Source organism: Pagrus pagrus (genome assembly GCF_965226575.1).
Source record: "Pagrus pagrus genome assembly, chromosome: 7".
Classification (NCBI taxonomy): domain Eukaryota; kingdom Metazoa; phylum Chordata; class Actinopteri; order Spariformes; family Sparidae; genus Pagrus; species Pagrus pagrus.
The window spans coordinates 13,503,699-13,518,440 of NC_140191.1; the positions used below are offsets into that span (position 1 = coordinate 13,503,699).

Below are 14,742 nucleotides of genomic sequence, written 5' to 3' on the forward strand. Positions count from 1 at the left end.
TGAATTCCTTGTTTCATACCAGCACTTTTCTACTTGAGTGAATAAGAAAGGCAGAACAATATGTGGAGTCTCTTCACAGCCATTTTAACACCTTTGTCTCTGCTCATATGCATCTCCACAGACATGCTATATTTGATATTATGCAATAATACTGTAAAGGCACATTAAAAGATAAACATCAAGAGAAACGGTGAACAATAATTTCCTTCATAGAACTTTTATTTCACAACACGTCAATATTCAGTGTTTCAGGTAAAGAATGTCTTCTTCAGCAGTATTCATCATCATAATATAATATCTTCTGCAGTCACCAGGATTTCATGTCGTTGCAATTCAGAGAACAGACTGACGGTCTGTTTAAGTTGCTTCATATTTTGTAGAGAACCAAGAAAATGTGTAAACTGAGTGTGCAATGTTAAAACAATATTTCACTTTGGAAGAAGAGTTTTGGACTTTAGTGGCATCGTTCATCGAATCAATTAGTTAACAAATATCTTTTAGACATCTACACGTATACTTTATGTACACACATGCATCCTTTAACTGTAAATTTGTCTGTTAAATTTTGCCGTCTTATGTTTCATATCTATAATATTCATATTTTTAATAAAGTTTCCAAGTATTTCTGACAACATATTTCACAATTCAGACTTATTTCTATGTTGTACATATACAAAATACAAAATTCTTCCTCTGTATCAATAATTTCTACACTCAATTTCACACACTTTTCATTAAACGGGCAACATGTAATTCTTTTTTTTTTTTTAACCTAAATTGTTAAACTGAGGAACTTCTAGACGAGCAATGGGCTCTTTTTGATTCCACCACACCAAAACTAAAACAAATAGCCTGTTCTGCTCTCATGTTTACACGTACAAATGTAAAAATATGACTTTGAGGTACATCTAAAACTCAGGTTAGCTCTTGAAAACTGCTAAACCTTGTATCAAGAGCTCTGTACCTGTTTGTTCATAGGCCTGTTAAAAAAAGTGCGTAACGCACTCTAAGGGCTTAATTATTATTATTTTGAAATATTTACTATATACTGTCACTTTCACTCTCACTAATACTGGCCACTACAACAGCCACCAGATGCTCAAAGTTTTCAGTCTGGTTGAATCAATATTCTCAGTTTAAAACACATTCAGGGATATGTAAGTGAATATGTCATTCTGTGTTTGTAAGAGGTCTTATTTCCTGTTCAGTTGGAATACCATGACTGACAGATGTGCAGAGTTTCCAGTATTGGCAGTTTTCCTTCTTCTACAAAGTCAAAATGTTCAACCAAAGTGAAATATCATTATAAAAGGAAGTCAAATAAAAGTCATACAATCACACATGTTTTAAGCACTATATACAAGCATGAATAAGCATTAGCTCTATAATTTTGCTGTCACCTTTATAAACTAAGCCATACTGCTCAAAGTAATAATATATGCTGTTAGAAATGATTTACTAGAACCCTTGTGGGCAATATGTTGAGTCTTCAAGGTGCTAAAAGGTCACAGAAACTCACCAGGAACATAAACCAGATACAAGTTTTTACCTTCAAACCACAGTTTTCTAGAGGCGACTACAGAGCTACAGAATATTACTTTGGATGTCTCTAGTTTACCATAAACACTTGCTCAGACGTTGGCCAACTTCCCGTATGCTTTCTTCATCACTTTCATAGATTCATTTCCCCAATAAAACTCAATCCTATCGTCTTGTCTTGGCTTTCACATCTCTCTTAAAGATTCTGCTCAGTTTGGTTGGTAAACATACAGCTACAATCAACTAGCCTAGATGTTGTCTAGCTTTTGATTTGGGACTGAAAGGGAATCAAGAAGACATCAAATCCAAAGACTAAGCCCGCAAATCTCTCATTCTTAACACTTTGAACCCTCCACGACTTGCTACTTTCTAAAAAAAAAAAAACACTTCTTTCAATGATAACACCCTCCAACCGTTCAACTATTGACTGTCACAGTTTGTGTCTGTGAAGCTCATGAGCTTGTCTTGCTCTGCATCAAATAAGTATTCCACTTAAAAACAAACAAGTCCGACTGATCAATCATTTGAATAATCAGATTTAAGGTAGAATATGTTTTCCTTATATGCATTTTAAGTCCAGGTAAAGAGTTACAAAAATCTACATTCATAAAATACTAATATGTAGCCTTACAGCAGCAGAGTAGTGTCGTGTTAACTGGAATAAACATAAGATATTACTGACAGGGACTTGATCACTCAAACAGCACTGCCCATGTTCAGTAATTTTAACATAAAAATGACACAAAAACAACTCATTGCGCCAATTTCATTGAAATATTCCAAGTCTCGACCAAACAACCTGATTTAAAATAGAAAAGACACTTTGAATAAATTTAAAAGTTCACCTTCTCTGAAACCGAGAACAACCTTGCAGCTCTCCTAAAAATATAATATTGTAATAGCACTTTTAGAGTAGGAGCCTGTCCTTTTCCCATAACACTTTGTTACAGTGAAAGTTCACAACCTGCAATTAGGAGCCAGTCCCTAGATCAGCCGAACACAGAAAACCTTTCTGAATATGGCACAATAAACAACAAAAATCTAGATTCTGGGTTATGCAGAGAAAAAATAGCACTGTAAAACAAAAAGAGAAATAAGAGGCATCTTACATACGCCTAAAAATGTTAGTTATTCTGGACAAGCAAGACTCAGTATATCAATCTCAAACACTAAGCTAAGCAAAGCCTATGGCCTTTCCTCTGTTTCATAAAAACTAGATTTTATTTCAATGCCCACGTTTCACTCAAACTGAATTTTCAGATATTATAGTGGACAGTTTCCAGTTTTTTTTGTTTTTTTAAGTAGTTCAAAACTCACTGAACTGTAATCATATTTATAACAGATCAGCCTTTACACACTAACCTTTTATACTTTGATTTGAAAAATGTTCTATTCCTGCACATGAAACACAATCTGTATTTGATTAACTTGCAAACACAGAACGTACAAAGTAAAGTACAGTTTAAAAGAATCAACATGAGCCAGTGGGCTGTTTCCAGGATTCATCCTGAGGTTTGATGGACTGACAAACCACAGAGAACAGGATCGCTGCTGCTGCTGTGGGAATAAAACTCTTACTCAATGATGGGAGCTGAGCGATCGTTGGTGACAGTTTTTCTGAGTCGGATGTGAGCGAATGGATTGCTCCTGAAAGGAGGAAACAAAAAAATAAAGGTATGACAATAGCACATTAATAAACTGGTGATTAAAGGGGTGCTCCGGCAACTTTTTGTGGTAAGAACAGCAAGAAATAGGTTTATAAAACAAGCCTCCCTCCGGAGCCACTTTCCCGAGAAGATTGCAGCACATAGATGTCATCGATAACCTCATGTCTCAATCACGTGTAACACACCTGTCAAGCTACTACGTTAGTTGGTAAATTTCTGCTGCACTTTCTCTGCCATTCTTGTGCGACAAGCTCGCTAATAGCTTTAGCAAAAGCAATAAGTTACCTGGTTGGGGAGTGTGGTGGAGAGGCCAAATCTGAGGTGATCTGTAATGTAAAGAGGAGATATTTTGACTAAATGTCCAGGATTATGAGGCATCTGCATATCTTCCATGAAGAGCAATCTCCTCCCAAAGGCTTCATGTTTCTGACCTTGTTGCTGTCGGCCATACTGTACGGGCGTGGGCGGAAGGTGCTGACCCTCTGGGGAGGAAGGGAGCGCTCCTCCTCGGACTCGGGGGTGAGGGCTGGGAGACCTGCGGACCCCAGCTTGTCAAGCTGGCCTGTACTGGTGCTGTTCGCCTTAGATAAGAAGAGAGAGCTAAAGGAAAGGTCACAGACGGAGAGGAAAGAATATACAAGAAAAAAGACAGAGGAAACATTATGAGAGTCGAGAGATGTTGGTTTTGTGTTAATACAACAACAGCGCTGTTGGTGTTGGAGAGCGAGGTGAATGTGTTGGGACGGGCCGATGGAAAGACTGAGAGGGCAACAGTAAGTATTATTATGCAGTTTATGAGCTCCTGTGCACTTTCTGTGTATCTGGCATGAAAAATGTTTTGATTTATTGAGAACACAGATGGAAAAGGAAGGGTGTCTTATTAGTTTCAACATGAAAATGTAACTTCCTACATTTAAAAGTATCGTGATATACAGAGTTGTAAAACAGCTAAAGGGAAGTGAAGGAAGTATTTCTGTCATGAACAGTGTCTAAGTTCAACAACAACTTCAAAACCCAAAGATTTCAGTGTTTGTTCTTCTTGGACTTACTTCTCAAGGTGATCCATCTTACTGTGGTGTGGCTGAGTGTAGGAGAAAGGGAACCAGCCTTTCCTGTGAAGGAAAATTTTACTTTACGTGACTGTTTAATAAAATGAGAGCTTCAAGCAGTAAGACAGCAGTGTTTGTCATGAAGAAAACTCTCTTTATATCTCCTTAAATTAATATATATGTTAACCTGGTGCCAGGGAGAAGCTTGCACACAACACGACATATGTGAAGTCTTCTGAAGCAAGAAAGAAAAAGCTGTTCTAGTTAGTGCGAGCTAGAAAGGAGCACAAGGTTATCGCCAGAATTTAATCTTGACATTTCAGGAAGACCCAGCTTCATTCAACCTTGTCTTATGGCATGGGGCCATTTCAGAGTCTTCTAATCTTAATGCTAAACATTGCGAGGTTCTTTCGAGTCATACAGAACATAATTCAGTGGTTTTCTCTTCTCTCCATCAGCGTGGGATTTTTAACAACTTACCGACCAGTTCGTTCATTTTGACCGTAGTGCCACCCGTCTCTGGGCTCAGAGATGAGCAGGGTGATGTTGTCGCCAGGCAGGAAGTGCAGTAAGCAAGCTCCGCCCCCTAGACCACCGCCCTCTGATGCTCCAGGAGTGTGAGAATACATGGCTTCCACACGTGTCGGTCCAGATAAAGGCAGCATCCTGGGGAGACTGGAGCCTTAGTAGAGGAGAAAGAAAAAAATGTTTAAGATTTTAATGAAATCCAACCCTCTGTGATACAATTAATGGCCGTTCAATGTATTCATGTTCAGTGATTGTGTCTATACATGATGGTTTTCATTGTTAATGGCTCGGTCCGACAGTCTCTGGTTGGATTCAAATTGCCAACTCACGCACAAGGGATTTGAAATGATACATGCATGTAATCCAGTGTTACTGTTTAGTATTCACTCTCCTATCTCCATAAAACAAGCATTTGGTTTTTCCTGCGTAACCACCGGTGTCGCCAAATCAATGAGGCCTAAAATGTTAAAGCACCTATAAGGAACTTTCATTTATTGTTGATTCTGGCGGCCCCTGTGGGCAAAAGCTGTATGAGCACCATCGGTGTTGTAAAGATTTGTAAGAAAGTCAGTCTTCTCAATGATGGTCTCGTTTGCTTATGTAGGTCATATATAGAGGCATCAGCATTTAACTGTGTTATGTGGATAGAGACTCATCACATCATACCCTGAAAGCCGGCCAGTCTCATTTCACTGACAGGTCTCCTTGGCAGCGGAAGCGTCGCTGTTGCACACATATCAGAGGCCTTCAGCAGCCAGGGATTATGTGAGGGTGATGAGGTGTTGCTCCCTCCTGATCCCACCTGTTGGTGCAGTAACTGCACAGGAGTCATGGCCCTGGAGAGAGGAGCACTGTGGGGCAGTGGAGGACTGTGAGGAGCACTGTGGGGGATGGGGAGGGTCATGCCCTGCAAGGAGCTGCTGGTCGGGGAGATCTGGCTGAGCGACATCACCGTGGAGGGGATGAGGCACGGGGAGAGGTTGGATGTGGCCATGAGGTGAGAGCTTTGCTGGGCTGAGTTGCTGGACGTGGAGGGAGTGGATGCAGTGGGACTGGCGCTGTCACTGGTGCTGCTGTCAGGGAGGGGGCTGGCTGATGCACTGACGGGTGTGCTGGTGTGCTGAGGAGACGCTCCTAGTGATGAAGCTCCAGCAGCTCCTCCAGTGGCAAGAGAGCGGAAAGTCTGGGGAGAGCCCTGAGGAGGACCAGTTTCACTCTGGGAGGAGGAAGAGGGGAGCGAGCGTTGCTGCTGGGAACGACTGGAGTCTCCGTTTAAGAGAGGAGGAACTTCTTGAACAGAGAGCCTCTAAAAAAAAAAACAAGGACAGATACTGTTAACTAAAATACAAGTCCCTGAAGAAACTCTAATATTGTCAGTGTTCTTTATCAATCAAATCAAAGTACACATCTAAACCAGTATTAAACAAATGATCTGACCTGTTCTGGCTGAGCAGAGCCAGTCTTGGTGTGGCGGAGGACCTCAGCCATCCCAGCAGCCCCTGAGCCTGGAGGTGCAGTGTGACGCAGCAGATTCAGAGCGCGCTCCGGGAGCTTCGTGGGCTGAGAACATGACTGCTGCCAGGATGACAGTTTCTGCGACAGGAGCTCTCTCACCTAGGTTAAAGAGAAAACCACAACACTGTTGAAGGACAAGGCTGCAGTCATTTAGCAGAGTTATTTATTTATTTTTAATCTACTTTATACTCCATTGTTTTTATTTTTTTCATATTGGTTTTTACTCCAGTAAAATATTTATCCTGTATTTTAACTTTTAGGTATAATGCATTGTTGTCTTTGTTGTCTAACTGTTTTGTTCTACATCTCAACACAATTGTAAATGAGCATACGTCCATAACATAAATAAATTACATTTACTTGTTACCATTTTTTTGTTTTTGCTATTGTTAACAAATCCCTGAAAAGACCAAAAAAAACATTTACTGACTTCCCTACGTGTCTTTAGCCCCAATTCCATTTAATCCCACTGAAAACACAAATCTTGAAAAATGGGTCCTACATATTTATGTAAATTTTTCATGACAAATCTCAGCAAAACAGCTGGGTACTGCAGTTTTTAGCATTTATTGGGGACCACTTTCAGAAACACATGAATACACCAGGTTCTCTCAGTATTTACAGCACCAGGACGGCGCATCACTTCTTGTGGCAGTGTGGCTCATTTATGTGTTTTAATTTTTGGACAACCATGAAGGTCTGTGACACAGAGGGATCAGCCATATCAGTGTTTGAATTGTTGCATTGGGGCTTGAAGACAGAAAGAGGACATACTTATCCTTTAATTTCAACAGAAAGACCAACCACTCAAAACATCTGGATTTTAAAATCTAAACATACAAATGCTGAAATGTTACAAAGCTGAACCCCTAATTAAATGTGAACAGATCACCTTGGAGTGGTAGTTTATGAGCAGCTTGGTGACACAGCACTGTCGGTCCACCAGGAAGCAATATCGTCTCCTTTCCTCAGTGAGCGCAGACTTGTAGCCCGTGGCAACCAGTGCGTCCAGCTCACCTTGGCGGCGACTCATCAACTCCACAAACTTAAGAAAAAAAGTCAAGAGATTTTAGTGCCAACTTGGACATCCTCACACATGCAAGCACAGCCCTGCCTCATGTAGTGCTAATAGACGGAGTGACCTTTAATGCACATTGTAAGGAAAGAGGAAGAACAGAGAGACCTGGAGGAATGTGTGACATCATATCCTGTTGCTGCACAATGATAACGAAATCCAAGTCATAAAGCGCACTCCCCTTTGCCCTGGTGACCTTTTCTTCCACCCTAACCCCCCTCCTCACCTTTGATTTCTCATTTTTACCCTCCAAGTGGCTAAATCCTTTCACCCTCTTATATTCATATTTCTTCCGGTACTAAGGTGCTTGTTTTCTGAGAAATCAGCTGAGGCAGATCTGCTCTTTAATCTTGTTCACACTGCCCTATTTCTTACACAAACGCTCACATAACTCTGCTTTTTAATCTGCTGTAACGCTGAGTGCGATGTTTCGTTTACATGCATTTGAAGGATTTCGGTTTCTCAAAGGAAAGAGGTCACTGTGTCGTGCCGACTTCAGATTACATGTTTGTGCATGTTGCTCTTTGCTTCACTTACCTGCATCTCTCTGTCTCCATATTTGTTCGGGTGACGACTGCCCTGGCTCTTCCTGCGGAGTTTCTTCAGCTGGGACTGGCAGCGCTCGATAGACTCAGATTTAGACCGCCGCTCGCTCTGATACTTCTTTAGGGTGGCCTGAGAGGAAAGCAGGATAAAAATAGTCAAAGTTGGATTTATTCAATAAGAATGAAATATGGTTTGATAGAGTAAGATGTAAGGTTTGAGTGTGGTTGCCAAAAAATCTGATTTTATTAATCTTGTGAGTGTTTAATCCAATGACCAGTTAAATTTTACAATTATTTGTATGTATTATTCCATAATTTCCCCAGTAAATCCATTATGAGGCTAAGTGCGAGCCTCACACTACCTCACATTCCAGGCAAATAAGTAAAATGAATATTTTAAACTAAGCAAAAATCCAGCAAAAAAAATGTGAGATGTTTCAGTCAACATGTTAACTTACTGTGAGGTATTTAATATCCAGCTCCAGCTTCTGCTCCAACTGGGCGAGCAGCTCAGAGTGAAACAGCTTCAACTGTTGATGAAAACATCCATGTGCAGCAATTATACAAAGTATACTAACACTACAACATCCACATCTTCCCCAAAAATAAAAATGAAACTTTAAGTATTACAGGCTGAAATAATATTTTCTACACAGCCTCAAGAAATGGTACTCTGGAGCTGAGTCCAACTTGAGGAAACTTCATAAAATTAATTCAAATTCACGAGCACATCCAGTGCTGTAAAAAGTTCCCAAAAGTCATTTGTGGGCTGCATGTTACCCAATAAATTGCCTCCAGTTATGTCACTTGGTGTTGCATTGTGGGTAATGTAGGTACAGCAGAATCAGAGATATCACCATTTTTATTTCTTGCATTCTTCTGCCTTTTCAAAACCTGGCGCCTACATTACCCACAATTCAACTTAGCCACAGAGTGACATCACTGGAGGCAATTTGTCAGATTACATGCAGCTTCCTCTGGAGCCACAAAAGACTTTATACTACTTTGTTCATATATGCAGTAGTACTCCTCAAGACCTGTAAACACACTTTTAATGATGAAAATGGGTGCAGCTGCCCTTTAAGTCCAATTATTGAAAGAAAATTACTTTTGCTGCTAAGTGCATTTAATATCAGATACTTTAAGTACTTATACTACTAGTAGGAGTATACTAGTACCTCAAAATTTTGAGTAAATGTAACATTCCATCACTGTAAACATCATATGGTATTTAAAAATAGGTTTAACATCCAGTCAGACGATCACGATGTCATTATTTCTTAAATAATTTGACTCACCACATCTTCCAGCTGCACCTGAATCTGTCTGTGGACCTCGGCCATCTGAAACAGTGTGTCGCCTGTGAGGAGCAGTGAAGCACAACAGTGAAGACAATCAGTAATACACAAGACTTTCAGATAATAAAAATAATCAGCTTCTTTTATTAGATACAGTTCAGAAACAGTACTGTGTTTTTCTGTGACTGAATGCTATTTTACATTTTACGTGTTTCTTCTTGTCATTGTTTTTACTTTTCTTTGCTTTGTTTGACTCTATGTCATTGTCAGGATAAGATTTTTTCTGTACTTACATTGCTCTACAAACTAATTGCAGGGATATCACAATCCAGTAGCTCATTATGTGGCAGCGGAAAATTGGTGTGACATAACAGATAATCGGCCTCTGGTGTTGTTGAATTTAATTTTATTTGCCAAAAGGCCGATAGCTGTCAACAAGGTGAATATCAGACGATAAATCAGTGCATCCCTTACTAAAATCTGTGCTCTAACAATGGCTGCTCACAACAGCATCAACATCAGCATACATGCAGACGACACATCAGTTAAAATGTTGCTGTTTGAACACAGTTTCTCATGTACAAAGTGTCGGTCAGCTGTGAGTCTCTCCCTCGGTCACACAGCGCTGTAGTATGTGGTGGCTGGCATCTCGCCCTCCGACTCTCCTGCCTGCCTCCCCCGCTGTTTTCAGCATTACAATGAGATCATGTGGTGTTGTTAATCTCCCAACAATGACCCTACTCTCTCCCCTTCCCTCTGTTCTCTCTCCCTCTCTCTCCACATTTCCTCATTCCCTCTTGTCTTCATCCTCCCCTCTCCGACACACACACGCAGCAGACTATTTTGCAACTTCTCTCCAGCTGTCACGTCGACTCTCTTCACTTTATTATGTGCCACCGCCAATTTGTTTTTTTTATTTGCTCCTCAAACCCCGGCCCGTCTCCACCAAGCCGCCCACTCACCCAGCTCTTTGGAGCCTTGGCTGTCGCTCGCCAGCTCTCCAAGTTTCACCAGAGCGTCGAAGTACCCTTTGGCAGCCACAGTTACTCCTGAAGAAGAGTACATTTTAGATTCAGTGACGTAGCTTCACCCAGATAAGACGACACAATCAAAGGCCTGTGTTTCACTAACCTGTCAGGGCTTTCTCGTAGTGTTTCCCCATGGTCACAAAGTTCTTCAGACTGGGGTTGAACTGGTCCAAAATCCCCTGATGCCAACAAATAACAGGACATTTCTAACTATTTCACCACACATCGTGCTGTTTATGATTGTGTCAAACAAACATTCATTCATTAAATCAATAAAACCAGATCATATCCTTAGGAATTTCACTTTTAGGGTACCTTGTAGACATTTTCTGTCATCTTGTTGACCTCTTCTGTCCGAGACATTTTTCTTTCTCAGTTATGTCCTGTCACGATACGTTTTTATTGTCTTTTCTTCCTCCTTTTCAGGTCTTTAAGCATTAGAGTAAACAGCAACCTCCTAAGAGAGAGAAGACGAAGGAAAAACGTAGTTACGTGGGAGGTGATCCATCAAAACAACTCAAAAGGAAAATCCCCCATAACTTGAGGAGGAAGCACAAATGTCAAACCACTATTCTGCACACAATTTGATTATTTGATTAGTCAGTTGAGCGAATTAATCAAAATTGCCAAACATTCACTGTTTCTAGCTTCTTATATGTCAGAACTCACCGCTTTTCTTTGTCATAAATGATATTAAACTAAACATATTTAAACAGATTTCTGGATAAAACAAGGAAAAACAAATAATTAATTGATTAATTGTGAAACTGCACATCGATTAGTGTCAGATATTTATATAAGTATGTGAGTATGCGACTAAATGTTACCTTTAAGGACTAACTCCAAGATTTCACTGTACAAATCTTTTCAAATCTCCAAATTTACAACCCGTACTTGACTATGATGGGCTCAATGTGTGAGATTTAAACCAACCGGAGGACTTTAAAGGCCACTGAACCATCACAACAAGTGCTGAGGATGTCAGACCATCTTGTATCTGAGGGCAGCAGCAGTGTTATTTTCACATGGATCCCCTCCGTGTCTCAGCTGCCAGCTTCCACATTATCGCCTCCCAACATTGTGGCAACCCAAATATTTCCCCAAGATTCGAGTGCCAGACGAGTTCTACCATTTCAGATAAGAACAATGGGCTCCTCCAGTCCGAGTCACAGGTGTCAGAGCGCTGAATAAACACGCGACAACAATGTTTCCTCAGCAGAGAGGATGATCAAGAGGGGGACTGGTCCGGGGGTCAAAGGATTTCCAGTCTGGGTTTAATCGCAAAAATGCTCCCTCGATTTTCCCTGCAGCCCTCCTTTGTTATCACAGCAAGATTACAGAGAAAACGTTGACCCAGATCAACTAATGGTATATGACACAAAGAAAACATTTTCAAACTCTTGCTCATTAAGGCCACCCGGGTGCAGTCTGTAATTTGTCAGAGGAGCTGGACTAGTCTGCTGATCTGCAGCAATTCTGTCTTTTTTTCAGCCTCAAGTGCTTTATAACATTCTTTGAAATGATGAATTGAAACACTGACGCGAGATGAAACGTTTATTTGTGTAAATTCTCAGCTTTAACTCTAAGAAATAAAGTGCTGTTTGTTTCAGGATGCAACAGGAACAGTCTGCAGGTGGTTGGGACACTGATACAGAAGGTGCATTCATGTGCTTTGGCCTCTTTAAATTTCTTCAACTGGTTTGGAAGCAAACATTTAAAAAGCACGAATGTCACTCAAATCTGTAAGGATTACTTGAGTCAACAATTAGTCAGAAGAAGAATAACCGCAACAATTTTCTGATAATCTGTCACACATTTGAGTCCTTTTTAAAGCAAAAATGCCAAATTTAAACCTGACAGCAGTGAGGATTTGCTGTTTTCCCCTGTTTTATGTGATAGCAAACTGAATGTCTTTGGGTTTTTTGGACTGATAGTTGCCCAAAACAAGCAACACATTTTGGTTTTCTGACATTTTGTAGTTGCAGCCATAATGTCACTACAAAATTTTAAATCCCAAGAAATTACAGAATGAGATTCACCAAAAATAAAAAGATTCATGCAGGAATAATTGTGCATTTCTGGTAGTTTTGATGGTCCTGTTTTAGGATAAAATGCCGCCAGACTTCTTGCATTTCTTTGAAGATCAATGAATGGTGTAACACTGCAGCTAAAACAGCACTCCAGTGCTAAATGAGCCATTTCTTCCACACCATCTCACCTCATTTCAACCACTACATCAAAGTGAATCTTTGAGGCACATGCGAAATAACCCAAAAATGACAAGTTAAGTACACCAAACCTGCCTTAAAATAGAAGTATAAATAGATCAGATGCTACACAGTGGATGTTTGCCTGAGTATAAAATGCATTCTGCCATTTGCCCACACAGTGCAGCTCAATAACAGCTACCTGTTGATCCCCAAACTCTCAGCTCCACTTCCATTTGTAAAACAGTCACAAATAAATCAGCTACTTAATAAAAAAAGTTACATACCTTTTCAGATCTCATTGTGGGAAACGATAAAAGCTTCCTCCGCGTCTTTGAGTGTTAAATGAACAGTACAACACCCCCTCTTTTCTTCCTATTAGGCTACTTTCCCTCTCCGTTAGTTAGTGGGGGGTTGTTTCATCCAGCAGAGCACTAAATCTCAACTCCCCTCCACCCCTTTTTCACATGGCCCTCACTCTCTTTTTTCCTCCCCTCTCTCTCACACTCACACTTTCTCCCTCTCTCTGCCTCCCTTTACTCCCAGGAATCGGGGTCAGATATTTGGTGCCGTTCAGTACCTCTCCTCATTACTGAGCCGATTACAGACATGCCTTCACGCCCGACAAAAAAAAAAAAAGTCCAGTACAGCACCGACACAAACCCCCGCCCAGTACAACCAGCAGCTCCCTGCCGTTGGAAAACCACAGTCAGCCTCCCATTCTATGTCTGCCTCGCTCTGTCTCTCTCTCTGTCACTCGGGCAGAATAACAATGAGCCAACGGGACCTCGTGTGAATAGGAGCAGGAGGAGAATAATGACTTGAACTTTTTAAGCCACAGCACAGGCAGGCCTATCACTGGCCTACATACACCCGGACCATCACCATGTTCCTGCTGCTCCCCCGTTCTCAGAGGGGGGACAGAGGAGGAGGAGGAGGAGGAGGAGGAGGAGGAGGAGGCCCCTGCATGGACTCTTCATCTACTGCTATAAACTGCTGGAAAGATTAAAGGTTATTGTAAGAAATAAAGGGGCTGGAGAGGAGAGTTTAAAGTTTAAAGAGGTCACCAGAGGAGGGTTTAGTTCAGTCAGTGGTGGGAACTAAATAAGTACATCCACTCAAGTACTGTAGTTAAGTATAATTTGAAATAGTTTTACTTAAGTATCTCAACTTTCTGCCTCTTTACATCTCCACTATGTCTATTTGACAGTGGTGGAAAGTAAGTAAGTGGAAAGTACTAAGTACATCTACTCAAGTACAGCACTTAGGTGCAATTTAAGGTAGTTGTACTTAAGTACTTCAACCTCCTGTCACTTTATATTTACACCACATGTAGTGGTGGCAGTTAAGTACAATTTGAGGTAGTTTTACTTAAGTATCTCAACTTTCTGCTACTTACAGTAATATCTCCATTTCATGTATTTGACAGAGGTGGAAGTAACTAAGTACATTTACTCAAGTACTGTACTTGTACACAGCTTATTAAATATGCACTACGTTTACAGAGTACACGACGTCAGGGTTCTCAACAGCAGCCACAGCGTGTCAATCTACTTGTAGTTTTATACTAAATTCAATTAGTTTACTCAAAGTAGCTCCACTTTGATCTGCTACAACATCAAATGTAAGATAGAGTAAAAGTGGAGAACAATGAGCTCCATCATACAGAAAATCAAAACATTTTGCTAAAAGAGGCAAAAAAAAAATTATTTTGCAGCTGCAGAGTGGCGGTGATATTTCTGTGACAGTTTTCACAGAAACACACTCCACATACTGCTGACTTGACCAAACTATGAGAATAATAACATTATATGACTCCTGAGCATGGTTTGCATGTAGATCCAATCAGTAAATGAACACAAATACTGATTATAACTATCAAATAATTTTAGTAGAAGAAAGTATTTCCACCTACAATGTAGCGGAGCGGTCTTGGGAAAAGTGTCAGAGCTTTACAACTGCACTTCATGTACATCCTGTATATATTTGATGTTTATTTTTGCTCTTGAGCTCCGTTCCTACTTAATTTCCAGTGACATGAAAATAACCTTATAAGATAACGTCACATCACTTGGAGGGAACCTCATGTGTCTGAACCTCAAGCTGTCATGTGTTGCAGTTGCAGGTTTTCCCCAGGCGGGGGCGCTAGTGTGACATGACTCCCTGCAGCACTTCCCTTGCATGAGACTGAAGAGCCAGTGTGGTGCAACAAGTGCAGACTGTAGTCACATTTTACTACAACAGCAGAACCGTGTCTTTAAGACCAAAACAGGCAGGTACAAAACTCATTA

The 14,742-nt window shown here is 40.7% G+C and overlaps 1 protein-coding gene across 1 annotated transcript; it reads right to left on the reverse strand.

Moving 5' to 3' along the window:
- Positions 1-201: 201 nt before the first annotated feature.
- LOC311259939 (BAR/IMD domain-containing adapter protein 2) lies at positions 202-13,193 on the reverse strand. Its single transcript, XM_084357375.1, has 15 exons — positions 12,739-13,193; positions 10,560-10,701; positions 10,348-10,423; positions 10,179-10,265; positions 9,217-9,278; positions 8,377-8,448; positions 7,911-8,048; positions 7,191-7,343; positions 6,221-6,397; positions 5,450-6,089; positions 4,736-4,937; positions 4,256-4,318; positions 3,638-3,806; positions 3,492-3,532; positions 202-3,186 (listed from the first exon to the last, which is right to left on the reverse strand). The coding sequence occupies exons 2-15, from the start codon at positions 10,605-10,607 to the stop codon at positions 3,114-3,116; spliced, it is 2,001 nt and encodes a 666-aa protein (XP_084213501.1). The 5' UTR covers positions 10,608-10,701; positions 12,739-13,193; the 3' UTR covers positions 202-3,113.
- Between the last annotated feature and the right edge of the window lie 1,549 nt (positions 13,194-14,742).